General features: G+C 41.3%; 1 protein-coding gene across 2 annotated transcripts; it reads left to right on the top strand.

The window, feature by feature from the left end:
• Positions 1-1,451: 1,451 nt before the first annotated feature.
• apobb.1 (apolipoprotein Bb, tandem duplicate 1) lies at positions 1,452-20,639 on the top strand. 2 transcript variants are annotated; one of them, XM_010889473.4, is made up of 29 exons: positions 1,452-1,553; positions 2,068-2,106; positions 2,987-3,099; positions 3,591-3,736; positions 3,887-4,034; positions 4,194-4,346; positions 4,434-4,558; positions 5,004-5,089; positions 5,501-5,942; positions 6,039-6,153; positions 6,251-6,397; positions 6,483-6,694; positions 6,801-6,996; positions 7,106-7,285; positions 7,560-7,763; positions 7,916-8,092; positions 8,179-8,384; positions 10,738-10,920; positions 11,004-11,134; positions 11,241-11,451; positions 11,543-11,715; positions 11,903-12,051; positions 12,176-12,285; positions 12,366-12,616; positions 12,731-18,313; positions 18,434-18,545; positions 18,718-18,741; positions 18,860-19,046; positions 19,167-20,639. In XM_010889473.4, the coding sequence occupies exons 1-29, from the start codon at positions 1,499-1,501 to the stop codon at positions 20,160-20,162; spliced, it is 10,854 nt and encodes a 3,617-aa protein (XP_010887775.2). In that variant the 5' UTR covers positions 1,452-1,498; the 3' UTR covers positions 20,163-20,639. The 2 variants fall into 2 exon arrangements, with proteins under 2 accessions (XP_010887775.2, XP_019909282.2); XM_020053723.2 differs by having other exon boundaries at positions 1,459-1,553; positions 2,068-2,119.
• Positions 20,640-26,038: the final 5,399 nt, after the last annotated feature.

Consider the following 26,038-nt stretch of genomic DNA (forward strand, 5'->3'; position numbering starts at 1 on the left):
TGTAGGGCAAACAATTGTGGCTCAGGTTTTGGAGAAAAATATGTCATTTTTTCCAAATTTTTCGTAAATGAAAGGTTCAATTTGTGTCAATATTTGTAATGAATGACCAAGAGGATAAACAGCAAAGATAATTTTTCAAAGACCGTTTTGCTCATATTTACCAAGGGTGCCAATATTAGTGGAGGGCACTGTAGTTCAGAGCTTTTATCTCCTGGTGTTCATTGCCTCATCTAGTAGTTTGGCTAAGATATCAAATCGTCCTGGCACTGAAGCTAGTAATATACATGAATTATTCTTATGGATTTATGGCTACACAAGAACTATATAATGAAACATTATATGTTGCTGATAACTTATTGATTCTTTTGAATGAGCATTGGTTTTCATGCATTATGGGAAAACCTACACATTTCTTTTTACATTTCAGAATGATGCAACCCTAATGAAAGCCTACAGGAGACGTCTTTCTACCACTATACTGTACACAAGGATGCCTTTTTATCATTACAGCATGAGAATGTCACCAATGATTGTGCTCACTCGAGTTCTCAATTTTAGAGATAAGAAAATCTGATTCCACATTGCGGCAGCTGATTCAAAGAATCAACAACCTTGATCAAGACCGTCCTTCTTGGGATGGTGTAGACCGCAAAAGACATTAGTCCATGGTCACAGTCAGCCATTGCTATGTAAATGTAAGAGGAAAAAAAATAGAGGCACTTGGAACTTGGTCCCAAGCCAGAGTAGATCCACGAAAGTCATGGACATGTAAGGCTCAGTGTTGGCCAATGTACTTTAGGTAGAAACCAACCTTTTGGAGTAAGACCGAAGTGGAAATACATTCAGCAAGAAAATCCATTGCTGCTAATGTATGTTAGTCAAATAGTATATGAACAACCATTGGAACAAACGCTAATCAACAGAGGTATCGTCTGTGGTATGTTAGTAGTTCAGGGTTTTACATTTGGTCGTTTTTATCGAACATAAATATGTATCTAGGCATATTGCATGAATTGATAACGCAGGATATCCTTTATATTTCTAGATATAATTAAAATTGCACAGCTTGATAGAATTACCTGGCTTGTTAGGAGCAGAAATCATGTTTTCTATGTTTGAGATTTGATATCAACAAGATCGGAAGACATTTCTATTGTTGTCAAGCAGTTGAAAAAGACATGTAAAAAATGTGCTTTATATATAACCTCAAATTATCTAAGATTATGTGAATAGTTTTTTAAGTTTATTTCACAAATAAATTACTTTTTGAAAGGTTGGGAACCCCATTTTGTGAAATGAGTTAAAAACTCCATGAGCAGTCATGGTCCCATAAAGGGGCAGGTGGTTGAACTTTGAAGCAGTTACAGAAGCACTGTCCGTGACTCCCACCTCTCCTCCCATTGGGCTTCTCTTGGGATATAAATGTATTTTGCAGTGGTTAGGGACTCAGTCCCAACCGAGAGCCACCCATTAAGGAAGGAGCTTCAACTAACCCGCCATGGGGGACACAAAGCTCTCCCTTTTGCTGCTTGTGACCGCCCTTGCTCTGGCTTGTAAGTACCTCTCTGACAGCTCCCTGGTTTTGGAAATTGCGGCAGTGCAATTCAAATGTTACACAGCTGCTCCTGTCTTTGAGTACCAACTCCAGTCTATGAGTACATGTTTTTTGTTGTTGCCCTGGACAAACTCAACTGAATCAGCTTATTTTGGGCATGATGGTTTGTGGACAGGATGAATAAGATGTTTTTTCAGGGCTACAACAACAGTAAATTCAGTAGGGTACTAATGGAACAGAGTTGGGAACCACTGGTTTTACATTCAATAGGTATAGTCTTAGATTGCCAAATGTAATCCTTTCCCCCTTTCCTTCTGCAACATTTTAAACCCAAGATATTGGCAGCATCGATCTGATATTTAATCTGAGACATTCAAATATTATACATTTAACAAATTAATTTTCTAAAGTTAATGATACAATATGTTTTTTCTAATGATCACTAGTCACTAGTCACATTGGTCAGCTGCATAGCATTTCAACAGAAATGTACTCACATCCTTTCTTTACAGATGCCCAAGACAATACTGAAAAAAGTCCAACCTGTTTATGTAAGTAAAAAAAGTAAGAAACACTTTGTTTGAGCTATAATATGAAGCAGGCTTATTCATTTCTATTGGAGATACATTACATTTACAACTAAACACATTTAAGAGTGTGTTAAGGTGTAGTAGACACAAATGTTCAGAATGTAATAATTATATAGAGATCCAAAGTGATTTGCATCATTAAATAATATGTGCACAAAATACTCAATTAATTATATTAATACCTATTATGTATGAAACAAATATACTTACACAATTGTTCTAACAAATCAATTTTTGTGCAACGTTTTGTTTACAGTATCATAGTTTTGTTTATAAATTTGTTTTCTAAAAATAAGACAGATCTAAATGATTGGGACCCTGTTTCGAAAGGTTTAGTCTTACAAGAAAACCTGAATTCAGCCTCATTCTCAAATGTTTTGTAAGTTTGGTGAACATATGGAGAAAGGGATCCTGGACTACATGTCAATTTCTGGATCCCTTGCTTTTGTTCGTCTGCAGCTTACGGACTGCCCTCTACGATTCAAACCACATTTTCAAAGGGGATCAAGTTTGGATACTGAGATGGCCGTTTAAATATTCTGATCACTACAGATTACTGAAAGATCCACATTTCAGCCTTGACATTAAATGGCTGTTGCCTTCGAAAGACAAGATTTTGAAAGGTTTTGAAAACATGGGTCCCAGTCATTGTGACCTAATTCTTAATTAATTGTGAATCAATTGTCTGGGGTATTGTATTAGTAGATAATTATGTATATAGATATACATACTTCACAAAAAAAGAAAATCCAATTATGTTCTTTCCAATCTTTATCAATGTTGCCAATAATTTTGCACAAAGCTGTACATGTGTAACTTTGAATTTCTGCCCACCCCCTAGTGGCGAAAGGTTATAAGACCCTTCACAAATACCAATATGTCTATGAATTTGAGTCCCTTAATGCCGTGAATGGAGCTTCCAACCTCCGGAACGGACCAAAGGGCTCTTGCAAGGTAGATACCTCATCAAGTGTTCACTTCAAGTTGCATTCAAGGTTTTCTTTTGGTTGGATGTGTAATTTGTTGTTCATATGTGTATAATCTATAAGTAGAATCACTGTCATCCCTCAGTTAGCCATATAACTTCAAGCTTGGAAAGCCATTCGTTTTGATTAAATAGATTAAATAAATTGTATACCATTTTCGGGGACCAGTCTTGGCTGAACAGTGCCAATTGTAATCTGCTACTAGAGTCCAAAAATCTTGGAATGTATCTATATGTTCATTATCAATATTGCTGTTACACCACATCGCAGTAATGCTGAGTACATAATATCCCTGGTTTTCCGGAAAACATTTCTGGGGCCGCAAGCTATCCAGAAATAACTGCCGAACAACCTGTGGGGTGTACACAAGACTTCATGCTTTTATACTGATTTGTCAAACATTTAATTTGTAGCCTATGTTCACAGGTTTAGTTAAATTCTTAACCTCTTTGCCTACAGGTTGAGATTGAAGTTCCTCGGTCTTGCAGCTATATTCTACGTGTCACAGACTGTAACTTGAATGAGGTTGTCGATGTGGATGCAGAGGGAAACCATATGTTTGAACCGGTCTCTAGAACTCAAGAGTTCGCTTCTGCCATGGAGAAGTGAGCACCTTCATCACACGTCTAAACTAACCCTAGACTTCTCAAGCCTGGAACTGCTCCTGAGTACATTGTTCTCACTTCTATACAGCACGTTGTGTTAGAGTTAACCACTGACCATAACAAATCTCCGATGTCCCCCTTTTTGCTTAGACATCCTCTGAGGTTTGTGGTTGATGGGGCTAACAATGTGAAACTGTACCCTGAGGGGGACGAGCCAACGAAGATCCTGAACGTCAAGAGAGGTATCATCTCTGCCCTTGCCGTGCCCCTTTTGGAAGAGGAGAAAAACAGGAAAATGGTATGTTGATCTTCTCAGAAAGCAGCCCCGGTGTCAGCTGTACAACACGCATGTAACACATATGAACATCCGTGGGTCTACCGGGGGAGGGGCATGAATTCATGAATCAGCATTTGTACTGGTTAACCATTAACCACCTTGATGAATTTCTCATCACAGCCCACCATCCACGGCTTGTGCAAGACGGCTTATAAAGTCAACGCCAAGAACGCCGTCAGTACCGACGTCACCCTCAACAGGGACCTGTCTAAATGTGACCACTTCATTCCCCAAAGGGACCACACTAGCCCCCTGGCCCTCATCTCTGGCATGGTAAGACACCTAGAAGTGGCTGCGTAGATTGAAATAGGCGACCTCATCGCCGTCTTAATGCAGATATTTTTGCCTCCCCTCCGGCAGCACTACCCTCTTTCCAAGTTGATCAAAAGCTCCCAGACTTGCAACTACATGTTTGACAACAGCAAGAAGCACATGATGTCTGGCGCCTGCACTGAGAAGCACATTCTGCTGCCTTTCTCCCACAAGTGAGTAAACCATTACTGGAGTAAAACATTACTCCAGGCCTGCCCAGTTCCAAGTAATTACATACTGGTAATGGAAACTAAAATGTTTGGCACATTAATCATAATCCTTAAATGTACATTATTTTCTCACTTGCAAACCCAGACAAACACATGCAGACACAAATTCTTCTCTCTTCTCAGAGTTTCTGTCCAGTCGAAACATAATAGACTATAAAGACTAAAGGGATTTACCATTTTAATTTTCAGGTACATTGACAGTTGTATTGGTCCTTGTGCATTTTTGTAAGGGACATGAAACATGGATGGACACAATGTAAAAGAGGTAGTCATAAAGACAGAGTTGGCCATAATGGAACGTGATGCGATTTAACGTCTTACTGGCGATACCCTCTGGAGAGTTTGCAAGTGTTACACACAAAAATATAACTTTTCTGTCTGCCCACAGAGGGGAGTATGGCTTTACCAATGTTGGCAAACAGTCTCTGACTCTGCTGAAGGTCTCTACACATAATGAGAGAGTATTTGACCACGGTAAGGAATAGTCCATTACCCTAATGACAAACAAGATCAACATTCGTGTGGTTATAGCTAACTTCTATCATTTAGTCACACATCATTGGAAACACGATGGCGGGATGTGTACCATCACAATTGCCTGTATGATTAGCTCTAAAAAGGAAACCCAAATAAATTTTAAACACATAATACATATAACAAAACAATTGTCCATGTTATGCTCTATCCATTAGAGCGTAGCCATATAATTCCATCACGCATTTTACTGCTCTAGGGACATAAACCTATAGAAAATGACTAAGATACTTTATCATTGCAAGACTGCTGGCTTTGATCTATGGAATAGACTACTGAATGGGTAGATTTTATCCGCCCCAGACACTCAGCTCAAACAAACCAACTTCCAGCCCCTTTGTTTGCTTTCAGATGAGGCTAACCTCAGGGGTCTGCCCATGGAAGCTGCAGAGGACAAGAGCGTTGTACAAGACAAGAATGCAGTTCTGGCCGTTCTGAGGGAACTAGCCACTCTGGCCAACGGTGAGAAGAGAGCCCACCTCTTTCAACAGCTTGTAGGCATGGTCCGTGGAATGAAGGCCGAGACCCTGAGCCCTGCTGTCCAAGAGGCCCTGGAGGTGTCCGGACCACTGACCTACCAGGTTCTGGCCCAGTGCGGCACCCCAGAGTGCAGCAGCGCCATCATGCAGATCCTCCGGAGCTTTGACAGCTCTGCTGTGGAGGTTGATCCCATTGTGTTCGCCATGGGTCTGGTTCCCAACCCCTCCGCCCTCCTGGTCACAGACATACTGTCTATGGCTCAGTACAAGCAGAGCAAACCCATCCTGTATGCCCTGAGTAATGTTGTCAAGAGGTCAGAAAACATTTGAGCCAGCGCACGTTTTCTAAATTGACCACTAACGATGTTCGGACATGTCTCTTACAGTGAATTCCACCCTCTGTCCATTAGATTCTACAAGGCTGAGGGCAAAGTGACCCTGGAGATCAAGGCTGCGGCTGACTTCGCTGCCACCCAGCTGGGTGACTGCTCTGGCGATCAGGAGCAAGTCTTCCTGGTCCTCAGGGTTCGTGTTACATGTCACGCCGTGCCGCTTTAGCAGTCTCATGCACGCAACAAACATTTGAATCTGAAGAAGTAACGCTTGCTGCTTTCTGTTTCAGGTTATCGGAAACATGGCCAAAGCCGTGGGAGCTGCTAGTCCTGCGCTGAAGTCCGCTGTAATCCAGTGCATTAATCAACCCGCTGCTTCCCCTGAAGTTCAACAGGCTGCCATTCAGGTCTTCAGACAGACCCCTGTCCCAGAGGAGGTAATATATCACTCGGCATGTTAGTTTTCTGCGCTTTTTTTAATTGAACTGATGCACATTCTGAAAGTGTCTTCCCTCATCACAGGGCAGAGAAGTGCTTGTGCAGGCTCTTTGGAGAGACCCTAGCCCCGTTCAGAAACGCATTGCAGCCTACCTGGTGCTGATGAAGGATCCTAATACTGCTGACCTAGCTCAGCTGGCTTCTTCTCTGAGGAACGATCAAGATCTGCAGACCAAGAGCTTTATAATCTCCCACCTGACAAATATCTTGGAGTCAACAGCACCCGAGACACAGGAGTATGCAACAGACATTATTTCAGTCTGTATTCCCTCAGACCAAAAAAACTATTCTGTTTGGCTTGCCTTCCTCATCATAGGTTTGTGGTAATTCCTTCCTTTACAGGCTGAGAGAGAAGATTCTTAATGCTCTGCAGGGAAATGAGGTTGGAACCATCATGGATCCCTTGAAGTTCTCCCGAAACTATAAAATCGGATCTGTGGAAGGAAACATGCTTTTTGAGGGAACCAGCTACCTGCCGAAGGAAGTCATGCTGGAGATGACCTTGAAAGCCTTTGGGTATGATATCGACATGGTGGAGGTAAAAAGAAGTTGTTTCCCTTTGGATTATTTTAGTGGCATTCTACGTTTTGTATTTGTTGTTTGTCTTGTTTGGTTGTCTTGTTGTAAATATTATTTTTGCTTTAAAGGTTGGTTTGGAAGGAAAAGGATTTGAGCCGGCCATTGACGCTTTATTTGGAGAGAACGGATTCTTTCCGGACACAGTGCTGAAGACTGTCTATTTCATTTCTGACAAAATGCCCATGCAGGTCAATGATGTCCTCAAAGATATCATGCCTGCACTGAAGAAAGACAGAATGAAAAGACAGGTATTTGTGGTTGGAGTTTTTGATATTAAACATTTTACTTTAGCATTGCTATAAAAAAAACTTCCATTTTGGGATGGATGTGACATATGTGTATCATTTATTGGTCCATTCAGTATCACACCGCAGTTAGCCATGAAATTCCAAGTGAGTGGTTTTGATGACATCAGGAAACATAGCGGCACATACTGTACATAACATAGTACACAATTTGCGAGATAAGCCTTTTAGCTCAACATCTGCAACCGCCGGTGTTCTTATAATCTTTTCTCGCAAGGCTTCCCAGAACATAGCAACGGAAATCATCCGCAACTTTGAAAAACTGCTGAGTGACCTGAAGGCTCAGGAGTCCCCTGAAGCTATGGTTTACCTGAGACTGCTGGGAAATGAGCTTGGATACCTTAAAGCCAAAGACGTAGAGAAGATGGCGTACTCTGCTGGTCTGATGATTCACAATGTACTCAGGATGTTCCCCACTCATGTATGTAAAGAAATAGGAAAACAAACCTTTATTACTTCGCATAGATATACATTACAGAATATTAGGATTGAAATTTTAATTTCTGACAAGAATTATGTATCAATCATTAAAATTGTATACGCATTTTACTAGCATAACTGTGAAATCTACAGGTTCCAAAGCTGATGAAAGGACTGATGACCAGCACTGATAATGAAGTCTTTGCCCATTATATCTTTATGGATAATGAATTCTTCCTGCCAACTGCGACTGGTGTGCCACTCAAAATTGCCCTGTCTGGTACCTTCACCCCTGGTATCAAGGGAGGACTTGACATTAAACCTGGCATGGTAAACCTTTAAGTTACCTATTTGTAGTGACACATTTTATTTTTGTTAAGGTATGTAAGGAACTCTGACCGATACCTTTCCTGCAGAGCGAGTTCTCCTTCATGCCCTCCGCTGGAATTGAGTTTGTGACCAAGTTTGGTTGCCACATTCCTGAGTCGGTTCTCTCTCGCCTGGAGATGCACACCAGCCTGTACCACGAGACTGGGCTCACAGCTAAGATCACCATGACTGACAACCAGGTCAAGCTGACCATCCCGGCACCTCAGGGCCCTACAAAAGTAATCAGCATCACGTAAGTGTTACAGTACAATTAATATAACACCTCACAAAAAACAATACTTATACAACCCTGTTTCCCCAAAATGTCAGGACGCTGCATAATATGGTAATAAAAATACATGCAAATCATCTATCCCTGTATTTAACTAAAAATAGTACAAAGACAACATATCAAATGTTAAAACTGAGATATTTTATGGTTTTTGGAAAAATACGTGCCCATTTTGAATTAGATGCCAGCAACACATTTCAAGAAAGTTGGGTCAGGGGCATTGTTACCACTATTGTTGCATCACCTGTTCTTTTAACAACCCTCTGTAAGCGTTTTGGAACTCAGGTAACCTGGTCTCAGGGGACTACGTAGACTATTTTACGTAAATCCATGGCACCTGATTTCGTATATGTTATGTTACATTAGGTTACATTACAATGTGCTACCAAAACGTATGATACGTTATGAATTGGCTAAAATGTAACATATCTTACAAACGCTATTACAACATATAAAATGTTACGAACGCTATAAAAACGTATAATATGATATGAACGTCAGACATATATCTTATGACCGCTGTGAATTGGCACAAAGTGAGTGAGCCTGTGTTGCGAAACGACAGCACTCAGCATCTGTAGACAGGCACCCTACCCACTACTTCACACAGGATATATCGGTAGCAAGGAAGAAGTATTGGCCTTACAAAGGTTGTTACAATATGTAATAAATGCATTTTAACATTACAGTTAGGGTTCAAGTTAGATATTACATCACTGGGGTTAAGGTTAGGTTAAGGTTTGGTTAGGGTTAGCTATCACAGCACTGGGATTCAGGCTTGGGTTAAGGTTAGGTATCACAGCACTGGGGTTAAGGTTAGGGTTAAGGTTTGGGTTAGGATTAGAAAGAAAAGAAAATCACTTATAACATATTGATGTTGTAACACCATAACTCGCATCCTCTCACAGCAAGTTCCTGTCTGGAGCAGAGGGTAGAACACCTGTCTGCAAAGCGGAAGGTCCCTGGATTTTTTCTGGATTATTACTCTAACGTTACTTTACATAATGTAATATTTTACGAATTCTGAGATTTAAAATTGTCTGTGTAGTCCCCTGAGACCAGGTTGACTCTGGAGACCAATTGCTGTAGTTTTGAATGTGAAATGCAGTTCGGGGTCTCCTTTGTCGTATTTTTCATAACGCGCCAAATGTTTTCAGTCGGTGACAGGTCTGGACTACTGGCAGGTCAGTTTGGCACCCAGACTATTTTACTACGGAGCCATGCTGTTGTAATACATGCAGAATGTGGTTTGGCGTTTTCTTGCTGAAATAAGTAAGGCCTTCCCTGAGAAAGACGTCATATGTTGCTCTAAAACCTGTATCTGTTGCTCAGCATTAATGTGCAGGTCACCCATGCCATTTGCACTACTGCACCCCCTTTCTGTCACGTATGCTGGCTTTTGAACTATGCGCTGATAACGAGCTGGATGGTCCCCCTCCTCTTTAGTTTGGAGGTTGTGGCGTTGATGATTACCAAAAATGGTGATTTGTCAGACCACAGGACAGTTTTCCACTTCGCCTCCGTCCATCTTAAATGAGCTCAGGCCCAGAGAAGGCGGCGGCAGTTCTGGATCTTGTTCATGCATGGTGGAGTTTTAACTTGCATTTGTGGATGCTGCGACGTACAGTGTTCACAGACACTCGTTTTCGGTTCCTGAGCCCATGCAGTGATGGTCACTACAGAATTGTGTCTGTTGGAGGGCCCAAAGATCATGGTGTTAGAAATCAGCCGTTTCGTACAGTGGTTGTAATAATTATTGCATGCCCGTTTGTCAAGGGAGAGAGAAATTATATTATTTATTGCAGCATTAGAGTCTTGTTCATGAGGTTACGGACCTGGTCTTCCTTATACAACCTCAATCTCAGCTCAGTCACTCTCTTCTCACTGTAATGTTGGTTACAAGCTGATATATACATTGAAGGGTGTGTCTACCTAGCAAAGATCAGGTTTCCAAGACAGTAACCCCCATGCCAAATGGTCAATGTGAACATTCCTGGGGTTAGTAGAGCACAACCTACAGAGAGATAATCTAAACAGAGAGGTTTCTGTTGTTATCATTATCTAGGCACATTCACCTCCAATGAAATGTACATTCATATTGTAATTGTTAATGCTCAGATTCCACAATGGCCATCCAATATTGGTTTTCAGCCTTGTCCCTTGCATACAGAGATTTTTATGGATTCTCTGAACTTTTAATGATTTCATGTACTGTAGATGATGGGATCCCCAAACTCTTTGCAATGTTATGTTGAGAAACGTTATTCTTCAGTTGTCCAGTTTAAACAGTTACATTCCTCCATCCCTGTTATAGAAACAAGATGTATGCAGTGACCTCTGCAGAAGTGAAGCCTATCCCGTCTTTGATGGAGGACAGAATCGACTCGTCTGACTGCATAGCTTTCTTCGCTGGCATGAAGTATTGCGCCACCCTGCAGTACTCTGATGCTGGCTCCCACAACACTGCTCCTTACTTTCCCTTAACCGGGGACAGCAAGTGAGTACTAACCCTATGCAAATGCACCCAAACACACTCCGTCCACGTTGTCAAGTTTCGAGACAAACGAGACGTTTCTATAGGTTCGCTGTGGAGATCCACCCCACGGGTGACGTCACTGAGTACACGGCCACTATCGACCACAACCTCCTCAAGGACGGAGACCAGGGACATGAGAAAGTTGACGTTGTCCGCATGGTCCTAAAGGCAGAAGGTATTGCTTTGAGTTATACAAGGCCATTTCTGAGTAGAACACTCGGTCTTTCTCCCACTGCTATACATTCGGTGATGAACTTGTTTTCCGTAACACCTGGATACAGGCGTTACATCGACTGAGGCCACAGCCACCACTAAGTACAACTGGAATAAAAATGTCCTCACCACCGACATCCAGGTCCCAGACTTTGACCTGGAGGCCAGGCTCAGAATGGGTGTTGTTGATGGCAGCGCCATGGGCAAAGGAACACACTCAATCTCCCTGGACCTCCTCAAGAACAACGTCCCTACATTGTCTCTGGTCGGCAGCACTAGGTGAGACAACGGTGCTACACTACCAAGTGCTACTGACATCTATTCAGTGTTCTCTAGATTCCTACTGACTGGTGGGTTTGCTACTTGGCAGAGTTGAAGCCATGAAGAACGCCATGCTGCAGGTTCAGCTGCTTGTTCCTTTGATCGAGGCTGATGCCACAATCACAGCCAACCTGAAGAGGGACAAGGAACTGCAGCTTGAGTTTGAAAGTGACGTAAAGCTCCAAGAGACCAACTCAGTGCAAAAGATTACCTTTACATATGGTATGCAGCCTTTTAATAAAACCGTTCCTACAAAAATGTATTGGTCAGCTTCTTGATCAGCTTCACTCTGCTTGTAAAGCTTTAACATTATATAATTGTGATTTATATATGGACAACTGTACAATATAATCACCTTGAACATTTTGGTTTAAGCGTTGCAGTTAAAAGGGTGTAATGTTAATTCTAGATGACAATAGGATTGTAGCTGAGGTAAAGTCTGACATAAACTCTGAGATCCATGCTGAGGAAATCCAGAAGATGGTCAATGATTTTCTGGACGAGCAGTTGGGCATGACTGACATGAAGGTCCGCCACATCCTCACCAAGTCTGTGGAGGTAATACTGCTCAGGCAGTTGTTTAGGCTTACTCAAGTGTTTTTGTTTTGTTTCCCTTTTACTGTCTGATCGCTATTAGTCTGCTTTAAAGTTCAATACATAATTGTACATATTTCTATTACAGACAACCAACAACTTCTTGGAGAAATATACTAATGATATTCCATATATGTTGAACTTGAGAGTCCCTGAAATGCCAGAGATTGCTCTGCCTGATAAACTGTTCCTCAATGCGTAAGTTACATTTTTTTTTATCGATACATTAAAACTTACATTTCTTGATAAATTAATTTACATGTTTTTTTCTTTAACAGCGAGGCCACAGCTGCTTACCACTTTAGCAATGAGCATACTCCCCTTCCTTTTGGTGGAATATCATCTAATGAGTTGAACTTCCCACCCTTCTTTGGAAAAGCAGAGGTCTCCACAAAGGTGAACAGCAACCTCTATAACTTAGAAGGCTCAGCTTCTGCTGAAAAAGAGAATGTTGAGATGCCAAGCTATTACACCAAATTCAATCTGATCGGCAGCTGCCCATTGGAACTTCTGTCTTTTAAGACTGAAGGTACTGTTCCACATCCTGACATCTCGTAATGCCATTGCAACAGATATAGAATGATATGTCTATCTTGAACATGTTTAGGTACACAGTAATGAAGCATGTTTGTGTTTTAAATAGGATCTGGATTGCTTGCCAGAATGCCTGATGACTCCACCAAGACCCATGTGCAGGCCTCTGTGAGCCACAGGCTTGTTGACGCCACCCTGAGCATCATGGAAATTGGCAGTGTTACGGACAAGATAAATGTGAAATCCGACAGAAAGATTGAAGTAACCAGCCCCTTGGGTCTGAGTGCAGCTCTGGTGCATACTGGCCTATTGAGCATCAATACAGAAGAGATTTCTGGTGACAACAATGTAGAATTAACAATCAAAGCAGGACCTGCCTATGGCAAAACAATTGCAGCCCAGTCTTTTGCCTTCTTCCCATTCAAGCCAGATGCAGCAAAGGTTGACTCTTCCCTGAAAATTGATTCATCAATTCTGCAGGTAGACAATACAGTTATTTTGTCCTTAGTCAATGGTGAGCTGGATGTCCTATCTAATACCAAAGTATTTGAAGACATTGTGATCAACACTGCTGAACTTACCTTCAGGGACAACCAGCTGTCCCTGAAATGTGACACCAAGGGCCTTGCCCTTGGCATGAAGATCAACAACAAGGCAGATTTTTTGGTCGGCTCTGGAGCAGTCAAAATCACGGCGGAGACCAAGGCTGACCACTCTAAGAACGAAATATACTCTATTTTCACCGCCTTGCTGGACATCAATGGCCTGATTGTGACCAGCGATGCCACTGTAAAACTGCTTGAGAACAAAGCTGCACACAAAGCTAGCCTGATATTTGACAAGGACGGCCTGGTCACAACAGGCACGACCAGCCTGCAGGGACCATTCACCATGGAGAACACGTTCAACGTTAGGCTAGATACCTCCAGGGCGACTCTGTCCATTGAGACAAAGAGTGCATTTAATGACGTAATGGTTGAGAATGCCAACTCTCTGACCGTGACCCACACCACCCTTGGCTTTAATTCAAAGGCTAAGGCCATTGTCAGCCAAAGAGCATCCTATGCGCATGACATCACCATTGACCTGAGTGACTACACTGCCTCTGTAAATGTGAATAATGACCTGAAACTACTGGCAGCCAGCCTTATCCATGAGGCTCAGCTGAAGGCAGAGATTAACAAAATTGACCTGACTGGAATCCTGAAGGCCTCTTATGCTAAGGAAGAGCTCAAACACACTTATGAGATAAAATATGCTGACTTAACCGCTAATGTTAAGTGCGGTACCACTGGAAAGCTTCTTGGAGCTCACATGAGCCACAACACTGAACTGGAAATGATTGGCCTTGCTGCAAGGATCCACAATAATGCCCAATTCAACTCCCGGCTTTTCCGCTTTGATAACACCATCCGTGCTAGCATTATTCCCTTTGGTGTCAACCTTGACATGATCTTCAATGCTGATGGTGACCTGACCCTGTATGGCAGACACAGCGCTCAGCTCTATGGAAAGTTCCTTCTTAAAGCACAGCCATTGGCCTTTGCCAGCTCACATGAATGTAGAGCATCCATTACCCAGAACCTGGACAATGGCTTCTCCCTGGAGACCACACTAGACAACAAGATGGACATGCTTGTGAGTCCTGAGGTGCAGGAAGCCACACTCAGAGTGAGGTCCAAGGTAAACAGCCACACCCTCAATCAGGATATGAAAGCCTACAACAATCCTGACAAGCTTGGACTGGAGTTGTCTGGAACCCTCATAACCAGCCTTTTGGACACAGCTGACAGTAAAGACCAGGAATTCAGAATTTCTGGTTTCCTGAAGTACGATAAAAACATTGACAGTCACATAATTCACCTGCCTTTCCTTGAAAGTTTGCCAGCAATACTGCAAGACATCAAGAACATTATTGTGAGAATGGCAGAGGCTCTGCAGAATTACATGAATAATGAAAATACCAAGGCTAAGCTGAACGCCCTACCCCAGCATGTCAGTGATTTTGTTGTTAAACTGGATCTGGAAGGCAAAGTTGTTCAGCTAAAACAGGACCTGATTAAACTCAGCCATGATTATGTCATCAAGCTGGAAGACCTTGAGGGCTTCCTGGTTAACTACAAGACAGTTGTTGAAAACCTTCTGATTGATATGGTATCCGGCATTCAGGAAGTCATTGATGCTACCAAAGAAATTATTATTAGTGGCTTACTGTCCGAAAATGTCATCCAGAGGCTCAGTGAGAGGCTGAATGCCATCAATGAGAACTATGAAATCACTACAAAGATTGTTGCTTTAATTGATGCAATTGAAAATTTCATCAAGCAGATTGACATGCAGAAACTTAAACACAGTAGCGTTGCATTCCTGCTCGACATTGATGCACAGTTTGAGATCAAGGCAAAGCTTGAGAATGCAATGAGTGATTTAAAAAGATCAATTGAAAATTTAGACAGAACCAGATTTATTAAATATGTAAGGGACTACATTTCCTCTTTTAACTTGGAAGCAAACGTTGAGCAGTTATTGGCACTCCTTCCCACTGAATATATCAGCAAAACTTTGGAGTCTGTCAAGGAACTTATCCAGGATTCACAGATTATTGGCTCTGTGAATGCTTTCCATGCCAAGCTGAGAAAAATTATTGTTAAGTACGATGTTGACAAGAAGCTTGAAGTACTCCTGGAGAAGTTTGTGGAGCTTATTAAGCAGTTCAAAATTAAAGAAACAATCCAGGTCCTTGTGAACAACTTGAAGGCTGTCGATATCCCGGGCAAAGTAATGCAGATTCTGGCAGAAGCCATCAAAATTTTGAAAACTACTGAGATCAGTGAGGTGATTGACAAACTAAATTTGTATCTCAACTCTTTTGTTCATAAGCTAAAGTCATTTGATTACAATGCATTTGTGGATGAAGTCAACCGATGCATTGCTGAATACACCACTCATGTGAACAAGCTTATCAAAGCACTTGAGATTCCAGAGAAACTTGAGGCTTTCAGGGAGTTTGTCAACTTTGTCATTACATCCGCAGTTAACTTCATTGACAATCTTAGGGACATTAGGATTGTAGACATGGTCAAAACATTGAGGAACATAGTTTACCATGACATCCTTAATGAAAAGCACCCTGGCTTCATTGTTGAATTTGAAACATTGATTAATGAATTGGATGATGTCTTTAGAGACTTGAAATTAAGCTACCTGCCAAAACTGCCTGAGATCGCACTTCCAGAGTTCACACTATCAGAAATATCCTTCCCTGCCCTTCCAAAGGTGGCAGCTGAGAAGCTCCTAAAGATTCCAACTCTCCAGATCCCTAAGATTAATCTTCCTGCTGTCCCTAGTGAGTTCATGGTTCCTTGTTTTGGCAAGCTCTATAGCGAGATCAAAGTTAAAACTGCCATTTTCAGCATGACTACCTCAGCTGAGCTTATGAACACTACTGTTGCTGTGACAGCTCCTCAGTTCACTGTTTTCCTAACCTCTCAGGCCGAATCTCCTAGTGTTGAGATACTCAATTACAACTTTGACTCCACTACTCGTGTTGCCTTTCCCAAACAGAGGCGTGTAATTTTGACAGAGACCCTCAAGTTCACCCACAGTGCACTGACTGTTGAACACCAGTCATCGGTAACGATTTATGGCCGCTCATCCCAAGGTTCGGCTAAAACCACGGTCAAGGCAACCACTGCACCCTACAATGCAGACATTGTCAATAGTGTCTTCTTTGCCATAGGCGGTGGAATGTCTGCCTCTATGGACACCACCTACAACCACAAGATCTCTCTGTCAATCATTACCAGTGAAGCCTCTATGAAGCAGAAGGCTGTCGCCAAAACAGAATCCCGTAGAATTGCGTTGACAGTTGTAAATGATGGCACTATCAAGATGAACTCTGATGAGGGCACACACAAAAGCGAACTTCAATTCACCATGGCCTCTGACACTGCCAAGCTGAAAATTACTAGTAACACGGACACTGGACTTCTGAAAATGAAGCAGTCCATGAACACCGAAGCTGTCATGCCCAGTCACATTTCATTTGATATCCGCTCGGAGGCAGAAGGTCCAGCCATCAAGAACAGCCTTCTGGTGGCATCTGGAAATGCTAAACTGGAAGACATTATGGTTGAACTGAAGGCAAACCATAACTCAGAGCTGGTTGGAAGTCTCAGTGGAATCCTGTCCAACTCATTCATTTTTATGATTCGTCCAACTGAGGTTGTCTTTGACTTCCAGAACAAGGGAAACACCAAGTTGAGCTTCGACGAGGGAGTGGTGGCCAAGATGGATCTCCAGAATGACTACTCTGCCAACATCAACCCCAAAGCTCAAAAGATCAACACTGTGGCTATCGTTCGCTTCAACCAATACAAATCATCTTACAACTTCACAGTTGGGAACAATGAAAGGGAGGCTGCCATCATTGTGGCTTTAAATGGAGAGGCTAATCTTGATTTCTTGACATATCCCTTCACCATTCCAGAGCTTGATTTGCCCTTCATTAACATGCACACCCCAGAAGTCGGTGATGTGAACCTATACGAGAATATTGGCTTGAAGCATGTACTAATCACCACTGAACAATCTCTAGATGTGGATGCCAAGATCACGTACCGGAAGCTTCCGCTTTCCTACCTGGGCAATCTGCTCACCGAACTCTCCCTCAAGTCTCCCATGTTGAATCTGAATGCCAATGGTGAAATAAACACAGAGGATGACCTAGTATTCCGCCTGAGAGGTACCACAGCCTCTGTATATGAGTCTCTTAAAGCCAAGCTTGATTGCATCACAAGTCTGACTACAACAAGGGGGCTGAAGCTGGCCACTGCCTTGTCCCTACAGAACCCCCTCATTGGGGGAATCCACGAAAGCACAATCAGTCTGAACACAGACAATGACGGAGCGGCTATGTCAGTGGCTACGTCTGCTAAGATCGCCATGTTCATTATTAACCTGGAGGCCAACCAGCGACTAGTTGCAGACACTAAGAACAAGCTCAAAGTTGCCTACACGTTGAAGTTGAAGGGCGATTACAATGTGCCCATTATCCGATCAGTTGGCATGGTAGAGGCTGAACACAGCCTGAGGCTGGAGGGAGCCTCTGAGTACCTCTCTGTGGAGTCATCTACCAAGGGCAACATTGACGGCACTATCCAGACACACAATACTATTTTAGGTGCCCTAGAAAATGAGGCCGTCTTCTACTGTAATGGTAACGGCCTGCGCTCCACTTCAACGGTAATTGCCAGCGCCAGCTTCAAGGGATTGCAGAACACTGTCTTTATGATAGATCTGAATGAGACCATAGCTCTGGAGGCATCCTCGGGGCGTGTGTATGGACTGCTGAAAGTGAAAAGCAACAACGACGCCAACATTATCACCTTCAAATCCAAGGGAATTCATGTTGCCCAGGCTACCGTCGACTTTGTACCATGGAAATCACTAACCTCTGACTATGAGATCAGCATTTCTCAGCAAAGTAACGCGGGGGACATTGCTATTCTCGAGAAGTGTGTTGTGGACCTGAAATGTTACAAACAAACAATCTCTGCTGCTGCCAAGATTACCACCCCTGTGTACACTACAGATGTGGCAGCTGACCTGGAGGTAGACGCCCCTGTTGTCAAAGCCACACTTAAGTCATCTGCCACATCTGCCATTGACTTCCTGGATTATGACGTGGATGGTAAATTTTTATAAATTGCCTTTAAGCTTATTTATAAAATGTATTAAGCTCAAATATTTGGGCACTTGTCTTTCATTGTTGTCGATTCATCAATTTGTAATTTGTAAAATCTTTTAAAAGCTTCTATCACAATAAACGTTGAGGAAGAAGCCCTTGGCTTGACTGGAAAGGTTATGCTGACCCACACTGACCTCACCATCAACATACAGAATGTTATCACCCAGGCAATAAGGTAATACTTTCTTTTTATATACAAATATATTCAAAGTATTATATCCATTGGGACACATTTGTTTTGCCTCTTAATGTTTATCAAAATGACAAATTGTTTCCAGCTGTGAAGATACAGTATATGAATATCAGAGAACACAATGTTTTTTCTTATTTGATTTTTTTTATATTAGGAAGAAGCGCCAGGATGAGGGAAGGTAAATATTTTAAAACTTTTGAAACAAAGGCTGATATTTAATTTTAGATCTACCATAACTAGATAAATAAGAAGGAAAACAGTGAGTGATTAATTTTGTACTTCATTCGATATCTTAGTGTCTCCCGCCAAACATTGAATGTGGATATCACCAGCCCAACTTTCACTGATGTGAACTTCCGCTACACTGCGCAAAGAGATGGAGTCAGTGCGTCCATCTCCAATCCATCTTCTGGGTTCTTGGGTCTTCAGCTTCAAGGCAGGAGCCCATCTCTGCTGAGCACCAGACTCTACAGCCGTTATCCTGTGAGTGTCTTTCATTTCTTAAAATCTCCTTGTACCTCAATAAGCTCATCAATTAAATGTCACCCTGTTTGGTAATCTTATAGAGTCATTGTGGTACTCATATTGTCATTTTCCGAACAGTCTGCCCCAGAGGATGACGTTGACATCTTGGTCATCAGAACCACTGCCGATGATGGCGATAAGATTAAACTGCAGGTTGCTTACAACATGGAGGCTCCCAATGACATGCTCCTGGGCCTGAAGGAGAGACTCCCCCTCATCACATCCACCTTGACCAACTTTTTGGAGAAGTACCAGATATTTGGGCACATGGAGGGACTGAAAAGGGCCACCATCAACTTGATTGAAGACGCCTACATCACTGCCAACCGCCACGCTCCCGAGCTGAGTCAGCTGTCAGTCCTCTTCAGGAACACCGTTGTCCAGTATCAGAAAGCTGTCCAGGTCTTCCTGGATGCTGCCATTAAGATCCTGAGAGAGACACAGTTCAAGCTGCCTGGCTCTGAGGAGATGACCACCCTGCCGGAGGTCCTCAAACAGTTCACCATCACCCTTTCTATAATTCTGCAGCACACCATCGAGATTATCAACAGAAATGTGGAGCTTTGTTTCACTGTCCTGATCGAGATGTTCAGCAAAATCCAGATCCGAATGCCAATTGGTAATGTGATGACTGGAGGCCAAATCCTGGATCAGCTAAAGGTCACCAAGAAAGAATTTTTGGACCGGGTTACTAATTTGATAAATAATTTTGAGAGACTTGACACGGGCCTGGTGGAGCTTAGCAAGACCTTGGAGTTTTTGGTTGAAAAGGCCCAAGTGTTGGTTGACAATATGAAGTTTGACTATCTGGATGATGTTGCTGTCTATGTCAATGATCTCTATGTTAACTTTGTCGCCGTGATAAAAACCATTTTGGATACCCTCAATACTCTGAACATGGAGCAGGTGAACAGAGCCGTTGAACACATCATTGAGATGGTCATGTCATTGGTAACCCAGTTCAACCTTGCAAACACTGGTCTTCTGGATCAATCCTCTGAGGAGGCCCAAGCTTTCACTAAAGTTAGCGGTGGAAAGCTTGAGATTAACCTTCCCTTTCCCTTCCAGCAGTGAGATGCCTTCACAGACTAGACCCAGAGTCTATTAAACACTACCTATCTATCTGTTAACACAAATACCTGCTTGAGGGGGACAAAAATGAACGCTTGGCTCAATAAATGGTTCAGCATTTATTTATAGCAGTCAAATTAACATGTACACCTTGTTTGAAAAGATGCATTGTTATTTTGTGTAAATGGTCACTAATGCATCAACATGGAAATACAATACTTTTACTTTGGTATGCAAGATGTAAAGGTGCATCAATGAGGACAATTATACAGTAAAGTGTTTATTTCTTTTTAACCACATGGCAAAACAATTATAAATTACCACTTTGTGGTATTTTTTGAAAGTTTTAAACATTTAATAACAAGTACATAAAATGGGCATAATAATTTCTGAAACTGAGGAGTTTTCAACTTTTAAACTCATTTTGTAAACAACACATGTTGTATGCTAATTTCATAAAATAAAGGTTGGCTTTAAAACTATTAGTCAGTTTTGGGTTTTTTTGGTTAAAAAAATGTGTTACCGTACTATACAGAACTGTTCCATACTGTGCTTTGCTATTCAAATTCACAGCCCAAATGTCTACGATTGGTTGAGATTTGGACAGCCCAAAATACTTTCATTTGAATAACACCCAGCATGATTTGCAAGTGTTTTACATTTATATTTGGCATTCAACAAGCAAATTTTTCCAGAGAAAGTTACAGTCAATGTATTTAACTAAGATACTGTTGATGAACAACATATTGTAACCATATCAATACTTTTCCCCCCAGTGTCTGTTACTCAGAATGTAGTTGAACTGTTTTTCAAACAGCCAGCCCTTTCAGCAATGACTTTCTGTGGCTTACCCTCCTCGTGAAGGGTGTCAATGAATGTCTTCTGGACAACAGTCAGTTCAGCAGTCTTCCCCATGATTGTGGTTGTGTGTACTGAACCAGAGTGAGAGATTGAAGGATAAGGGTTAGCTGATTAGAGCTCTCCTCAGGTCAACATTTCTGTACTGTAAATGTTTTATTCTAATATTTTGAGATACTGGATTTTAAATTTATTGATGATTACGAGCTGTAAGCTGACTCATCGCCTGGTCGGGGACTGACTCCTCCCCTGGTCCTGGGCTTCCTCCTCTTCTGATCCGGGTCTGACTCCTCCCCTTGTTGGGGCTGACTCCTGCTCCGGGGCGGCTCCGGCATTCAACATCACTGTCTTCCTAGCTCCCACCATTCCCCTGGTCCTGTATTCCAGTTTCCCAACACCTCACAACACTGTTTTGTCTTGAACGCACCACATACTCTCTTGTCACCAATGACAAGAGAGTCTGATTCTCAATTCCCATCATTACCAAGTGTACATCTGTTCCTTCTGCCTTCCTTGTCTCTCCTAGTCCTTGTGCATTTTTGTGTCCCTTGTTCCATGTGTATGTTCCATGGTGCCTTAATTCCGGGCATTTAATACTATTTGAATGCCTTCTAGTTTTCCGTTTTTGTATTAGATTCTCATTTAAAATATAAGAGCAAACTCAGCTGTTATGTTACAAAACATCAGTAAATGGGTCTCCAACAGGTTCATCATGTGTTTCTGGAAGTTTGCAGCTGATATATGAGGAGCTTGAAAACATTCTTAAGGACATGCAGTTTTCACAGTCCACCGCAAAAAATCAGAAACAAATCTCCCCAGTGTGGCTTCGGCTGTATGTTTGGGGTCATTGTCCTTCTGGAAGATAAATATTCTCCCAAATCTGAGGTCTCTTGCAGACATCAGCAGTTTTTTTTTTCAAGGATTTCTCTGTACTTTGCTCCAGTTGCCCTCTATCTTCGCAAGTTTTCCAGGCCCTGATTTAGAGATGCTTCCACCTCCATGCTTCATAGTAGGGTTGATGTGGAATGTTAGGCTTGCGCAAAACATAGAGCTTAACATTGAGGCCAAAAGGCTTGATTTTGGCCACATCAGAACATCCACTTGGTCTAAGAGTCTCCTAAAATACTGCTTCCTGTGAGGATTTTCTCAACAACAATTGCTGCAGTGTGCTCAGTCTGTCCCACATCTAGAATCTTTTCTGGAATCTTTTAAGGACGGCCAGATTAACAATTGTTCCATATTCTCTAAATGTTCTAATAATTGACTTTACTGTGCTCCAGGGGAAATTCAGTGCCTTGGAAATGTTCTTATCCTTACCTTTTATAAAGAACCTTATTTCGGATTTGCTTTATATGTTCCTTTGTTTCTTCAAGATGTCGTTTTTGTTTGGAATTGTCCTAACCGACTGTTAGCTGTCCCAGAGATAAGTATGTTTAACCTAAAATCATGTGAAACACCTGAATTACACATGTGGCAGTCTAATTGCAAGCCTTTTACATTTCCTTGCACCACTGCTCATGGATATTTGTCCGAAGGACGACACTTTACGTTAATAACTTGTAAGTTGTCTTACCTTGAAGGATTAAATCATCAGTACATTACCAGTGTTTCTTTAGTATTCATCATTGCATACTATATCAAGCAGTAGGCTACTGTCTATAAAACCCTCTTAACCTAATATATTAACTCACTGTTAAAATACAGATGGATAGGCTTCCAGACCTGGGCTAAGGGATGGCTAACTTAAGAGATCTCTAAGATATCCACTGAATTGGGTGGAACAGCTTTATTTGTACCTCACACGTGGAATGAGTCATAAGATTCAATATTGCTTTTCATGTATTTTTGTATTTCTTTGTTATGTGGTGTTTCTCCAGTATTTATATGAACGTACAATTTAGCTCCGCTGTGTGGTATACAGGAACTTAGCTATGTATGTGACAGGAAGTCTGTTTCTTTCTTATCGTGACCTACCTATGTTGTTTCTGCAAATTAGGATCTGTTTTCAGTCAACTCCTCCGGTAAAATAAAGAAATAATTAAATTAAAACATTATTTGGTTCCTTCATTATTTGTATAAAATGACAGCAGCATTATGCAACCAATGTATTGACCTGCGCATAAATTATTTGCAATTAATTTAGTTTTAGCCCATTCGAAATCAATGTCCTCTGAAATTAGGTTGTAAATAGGACAATAAATTAAAAGCTTTTCCATTTCTAAGCTGAGAATCTATACTTACAATTACTATAAAAATATTAAAAATTTTGTTTTCAACAAGAAAAATATATATTGTGTCTTATTAATTTGGGTCCAATGGCGTTGCACATGCTTCAACTTTCCACTAGATGCCACTTTCAAAGTTGCTGAGAGTCTGTTGAACCAGCTCCATCTAAAATATCTTTACAAAAAAGAAACTAACAAAAAAACTGCGTATTTAGAGTTGTATTTCATGCCAGCTTTGTTTCACTTAAAATTGTGTGCACACCACACAAAATGTTCTTCTGTTGTTATCTTTGCAATTTCAATCTTACAATTTTAGGGATCTTTCCATTGATTACATTTCAACTTTTTTTTGTGCCTGACCAACAGAAAATGCAAATTTTGGGGAATAGAAATGGGATTTGTGTATGTAGCTGAATGAGATGAAGGGGAAGGTTAATGGGTTATTTTTTGGATGGGTGGGTCAATCAATCGATAGTGGGTATGGGGCAGGACAGCTGCAGCATTAAGTGACTGAGGAGGCAGATGAAATCAAGAAGGGGGCTTACCTTTCTTTTGCGACTATCATCATCTCTACATTAAACAAAAATTGAGGGGGCTAAAATTTCAACAGAGGCTTTATCTTAGGTAGACAGGGTGGGCTGCATCTCTTGAATCAGATCTTTTTAATAAGCTTCAAGATTATCAGCAACGCGTGTGGATGAAAAGATGACAAGTGCAGGATATATCCATTTTGTGCCACAATTTTTTCTTTTTAAATAACCTGTTATATTATGTTTCTGTCAATATGAAAGTCCAGCCAAAATTAATTGATCAATTTGTTATAGATCCAGTAGGCTATTTGGGTATTATTCCTGAAATATTATTCCTGAATAACCTCATTTGTTCAGACAAAAAGTTTACATATGCTCAGGTTACAGTGTTCCCATTTTTCTTTTTTTTTTCGTACACTGAAATGCTAAAAATGATAATAATTCCCTTTTACTGTATGCACTGTTTAAAAGAAAACTAAAACTTCTGCCTGTCCGGGTGGGATGGTTTTTTACAGTCTATGTATGGTAGCTACAACCAACTGCTACATGTTACAAGGCTGTATTGATTATACTAGGTAAAGGGGCCGGCTGTACGATATAATCAGCCAAATTTGTTTCCTAACACCCAAAAATTTGACAAAGAAACATGAATGCATTAAAATATATATACAGTATCTCACAAAAGTGAGTACACCCCTCAGATTTTTACAAATATTTGAAGAAATTTTACTTGCTACAATGTAAAGTAATGAGTGTACAGCTTGTAAAACAGTGTGCATTTGCTGTCCTCTCAAAATAACACAACACACACCCATTAATGTCTAAACCGCTGGCAACAAAAGTGGGTACACCCCTAAGTAAAAATGGCAAATTGGGCCCAATTAGCCATTTTCCCTCCCCGGTGTCATGTGACTCGTTAGGTAAAACAAATGTATCCTTTAGGTACATGACATTATTTTGATGGTAGAAACTGAACAAGGTCAATCAATCCTGACATTTTAAAAGTCCCCCCACCTCCCAGGCCCGTCCCTTTACCTTGACCAATTGGGTTGGATGGTTTCTGGACCACATGTGGTTCATCAAAACAGTACAGTGTCAGTAGTTGCATTGTTGCTTGTTAATTTGCTCTGAATGTATTTTTGTTGATGATTATTTGCTATAACACCACTGATGCCAGTGAATCACTCTACGTCAATTGAATCTTCTTTACTGGTCTTCATTTTTCTTATTTCCTAATTATTTTAATTGCGGCCACTATCCATGAACCCTGAAGCATTTGTCCGATAAATTGTTTAGAGATAACAGTGCTCTTTAGTCCTGAGGCTACTCTTCAGGACTTTACATTGTGTTCCTCTTCGTGATTGAGTTATCTTCTCACACTAGGCAATATTATCACGTTGACTGAGTGCTGTTCTGTAGCAGGCCAAATCCTGATCACAGGTTCACAGATTTCTCTGTGAAAGTGAAAGGTTGACTGTATCCTCATTTTGGGATATTTATTTGTTATATATTTCTACGTGTGATACTCAGTTGGATAAATAGCATTCAGTGTGTTCTGTTCTAGAATTTTAATTGAGGTTGATTTCCCATATCTGGGGCTGATTAAATGAACCAGTAAGCCTATCTAAATAGCTACTTGACTGGTGATTCATGTTTTTTGAGGAACAACACCAACGACAGATGGGTATTTAAAGGAGCACCACAAAGAGTTAACTTAAACACAAGCTGGGCACATTTATCCAATCAAATGGCTCATTAAGATTGGATCCTGTGTTCTCTGTGTCCTTCACTGATGTTAGCAGCCCCGTGCTGAGGGGGTAATAAAGTCTTGGGAGGCACCCGTTTCATGTGATCACTATGATCAATATAACAAAACAGGTATCAGTACAGACATACAGTCAACCCCAATGAAACCAACACACACAATTCACCACAATTCTTTGGGAGCTGCAAACAACATTTCAGAAGAAAATTATACGTAAAAATAACATGTTTTTAATTTACATTGCCTTACTTGTAAGACATGCTTCTGAAGCACAAAAAAAAGAAACAAAACCAGACTTTGTTTTTAACTAAAGCTAATCCAATACAATCACTGAGTCCCATCAGGTCCACTGCTGACTGTCAAGTCTTGGGAGTGTTTATGAAATAAGTCACCTTTGGCCTGCCACAAGGACTGTCTGAACCTTGGAACCAGGAAGGTGTTTTGATACCGCAGTACTGGATCTCTGAGAAAGAGATATGGGAACTATAAAAGCCAAGTGCC

This window comes from Esox lucius, chromosome 14 (assembly GCF_011004845.1).
Source record: "Esox lucius isolate fEsoLuc1 chromosome 14, fEsoLuc1.pri, whole genome shotgun sequence".
Classification (NCBI taxonomy): domain Eukaryota; kingdom Metazoa; phylum Chordata; class Actinopteri; order Esociformes; family Esocidae; genus Esox; species Esox lucius.

Bases quoted from the DNA above. Each gene is read 5' to 3' on its own strand.
- apobb.1 (XM_010889473.4), top strand. From the start codon at position 1,499: ATGGGGGACACAAAGCTCTCCCTTTTGCTGCTTGTGACCGCCCTTGCT. The intron at 3,100-3,590 runs GTAGATACCTCA...CTTTGCCTACAG, and splicing joins GACCAAAGGGCTCTTGCAAG to GTTGAGATTGAAGTTCCTCG. The intron at 6,398-6,482 runs GTAATATATCAC...CCCTCATCACAG, and splicing joins AGACCCCTGTCCCAGAGGAG to GGCAGAGAAGTGCTTGTGCA.